The sequence below is a fragment of the Pelodiscus sinensis genome, chromosome 30 (genome assembly GCF_052426305.1).
Source record: "Pelodiscus sinensis isolate ZL-2025 chromosome 30, ASM5242630v1, whole genome shotgun sequence".
In the NCBI taxonomy this organism is placed as follows: Eukaryota; Metazoa; Chordata; order Testudines; family Trionychidae; genus Pelodiscus; species Pelodiscus sinensis.
This window is the reverse complement of record NC_143081.1, coordinates 13,140,904-13,143,437: the sequence shown is the minus strand read 5'-3', so window position 1 is coordinate 13,143,437 and position 2,534 is coordinate 13,140,904. Positions and strand designations below refer to the sequence as shown.

At 49.2% G+C, this 2,534-nt stretch overlaps 1 protein-coding gene across 1 annotated transcript; it reads left to right on the top strand.

The window, feature by feature from the left end:
• The first annotated feature begins 1,225 nt into the window (after positions 1-1,225).
• LOC112544916 (olfactory receptor 14J1-like) lies at positions 1,226-2,161 on the top strand. Its single transcript, XM_089774403.1, has one exon. It carries the CDS (start codon positions 1,226-1,228, stop codon positions 2,159-2,161), a length of 936 nt encoding a protein of 311 aa, XP_089630529.1.
• The last annotated feature ends 373 nt before the right edge of the window (positions 2,162-2,534 follow it).

Genomic DNA, 2,534 nt, shown 5'->3' with positions numbered 1-2,534 from the left:
AAGTAAGTCGAAAGAACGCGGCAGTTTTTTCGACTGTGGAAACCCTCGTTTTATGAGGAATAACAACTATTTTAGAAAGTGCACTTTTGAAAAAAGGCGCTATGTAATGTAAACTGTGCATTCCAGACTGCCTGCGTGCTCTTTTGAAGAAGTGGTTGTTTTTTCAAAAGTACCGGTCATAGTCTAGACACTCAATTTCAAAAGAGGCTTGCAGTCTAGACGTAGCTAAAACATCTGAGTTTGCCAGACTGGCATCTTTGATCAAAACTGGGCTGCAGGACGGACATGTGACCATGCAAAGAAATTTGATAGATGAGCTCCCATGCAGGGCGCTGAGTCACTGTGAGTCTTCTTTCCCCAGAAAGTGATTTTCAGGCACTGTTGGAATTTTGCTTCCATGCCCGTGCCCAGGGCTTGCTGCTCGTAGCAACAGGGGATCCGTCTTAGCTGGAGCTGTTGTGTTGGAACTGTGCGTTGCTCTATCCTTCATAGACCATTGTATCCAGCCTCAACCTGAGCCACCCTCAGCCACTCCCAGATTTTCAAATTTTGCAAATGGATGCAGCTCCATAGCCTGTATGGGAGCCAGGCCATTTGACATCCGTGCAGTAACCCACCACCCCCAGTGAGAACTGGGACGGACACTAGGCATCGCGGACAGCCACAGAATAAGCAAGGGTATGTCTACACTACCACCCTAGTTCGAACTAGGGTGGTAATGTAGGCATACCGCACTTGCAAATGAAGCCCGGGATTTGAATTTCCCGGGCTTCATTTGCATAAGCCGGCCGGCGCCATTTTTAAATGCCGGTTTGTTCGAACCCCGCGGCACGGGCTAGATAGTTCGAACTAGCAAGCCATTCCGAACTATCTGTACGCCTCGTGGAACGAGGTGGAACGAGGTGTACAGATAGTTCGGAATGGCTTGCTAGTTTGAACTATCTAGCCCATGCCGCGTATAGCTGCGCGGCACGGGGTTCGAACAAGCCGGCATTTAAAAATGGCGCCGGCCGGCTTATGCAAATGAAGCCCGGGAAATTCAAATCCCGGGCTTCATTTGCAAGTGCGGTATGCCTACATTACCCCGCTAGTTCGAACTAGCGGGGTAGTGTAGACATACCCCAATTGCTGTGGGGAATCAGGTCCGTATCCTGTATCACTCTAATTCACACCCCTGTCTGTGTCCTTCCCTCCGCAGCCACCACACTGTGAACTGAGGGAGGAAATGTCCAACCGAAGCACCGTGACCGAGTTCCTGCTCCTGGGCTTCTCCGACGTCCGAGAGCTGCAGATTCTGCACTTTGTGCTGTTCCTGGTACTTTACCTGGCAACTCTGATGGGGAATCTTCTCATCATCTCAGCCATCATCCTCGACCACCGTCTGCACACCCGCATGTACTTCTTCCTGGGGAACCTGTCCCTTACAGACCTAGGCTGCATCTCTGTCACTGTCCCCAAATCCATGGCCAACTCCCTCCTGGACACCAGGTTAATTTCCTATCCTGTGTGTGTCGCCCAAGTCTTTTTCTCTGTAGCCTTCCTTGCAGCTAATTTTGTCTTGCTCACTGTCATGGCCTTTGACCGATACATCGCCATCTGCCACCCGCTGCACTACGAGAGAGTGATGAACAGGAGAGCCTGTGTTAACATGGCCGCCAGTGCCTGGATCACTGGTATTGTCTACTCTGCCCTGCACTCTGGGAACACCTTCAGGTTACCCTTCTGCCAGTCCAATGTCGTCAACCAATTCTTCTGTGAAATCCCCCCGCTCCTCAAGCTGGCCTGCTCCGACTCCTACCTCAGTGAAGTTGGGCTTCTTGCCATTAGCTTATCCTTAGTTTTCATCTGTTTTGTTTTGATGATTGTGTCTTATGTTCAGATCCTCAAAGCGGTGCTGAGAATCCCCTCGGAGCAGGGCCGGCACAAAGCCTTCTCCACCTGCCTCCCCCACCTCGCTGTGGTCTCCTTGTCAATTTTCACTTCCATGTTTAATTATCTGAAATCCACCCCCAGCTCAGGATCAACTCTGGATCTGATGGTGGGTGTTTTTTACGCCGTGGTGCCTGCCATGATGAACCCCGTCATCTACAGCCTGAGGAACAAGGAGCTCAAAGCTGCCCTAAAGAAACTGATCGTGTGGAGGTTATTCACCAACAATTAAAGTGTCTGTCATTGTGCCTTGACTGCAGTTTCATTCTGAGCGTCTTTATGGAGCTAATCAAATGCTGTAATGACAAATTATCTCCCTGAGAAGATCGGATGCACCAGATTAATGACCCTGGCATTAAATGAGTTAATTTTGTATCACACCTGTGTAAGTAAGATCCGAATCGATGTGGCTAGCTGTAAATATTCCTACACACCCCTCTGTCTATCTGTCTAAGGGATTTCTACTGGTAATGGAACCATGTTTTCTGAGCATATTGCAAAGGACATCAACAGCCATAGCTATGTCAGTAACGAGCTTAAATTACTTTTGGTCACTTTGCCTTATTTTAGGGGACCACAACTGTGGATGGTGTATGAGAGGGTTG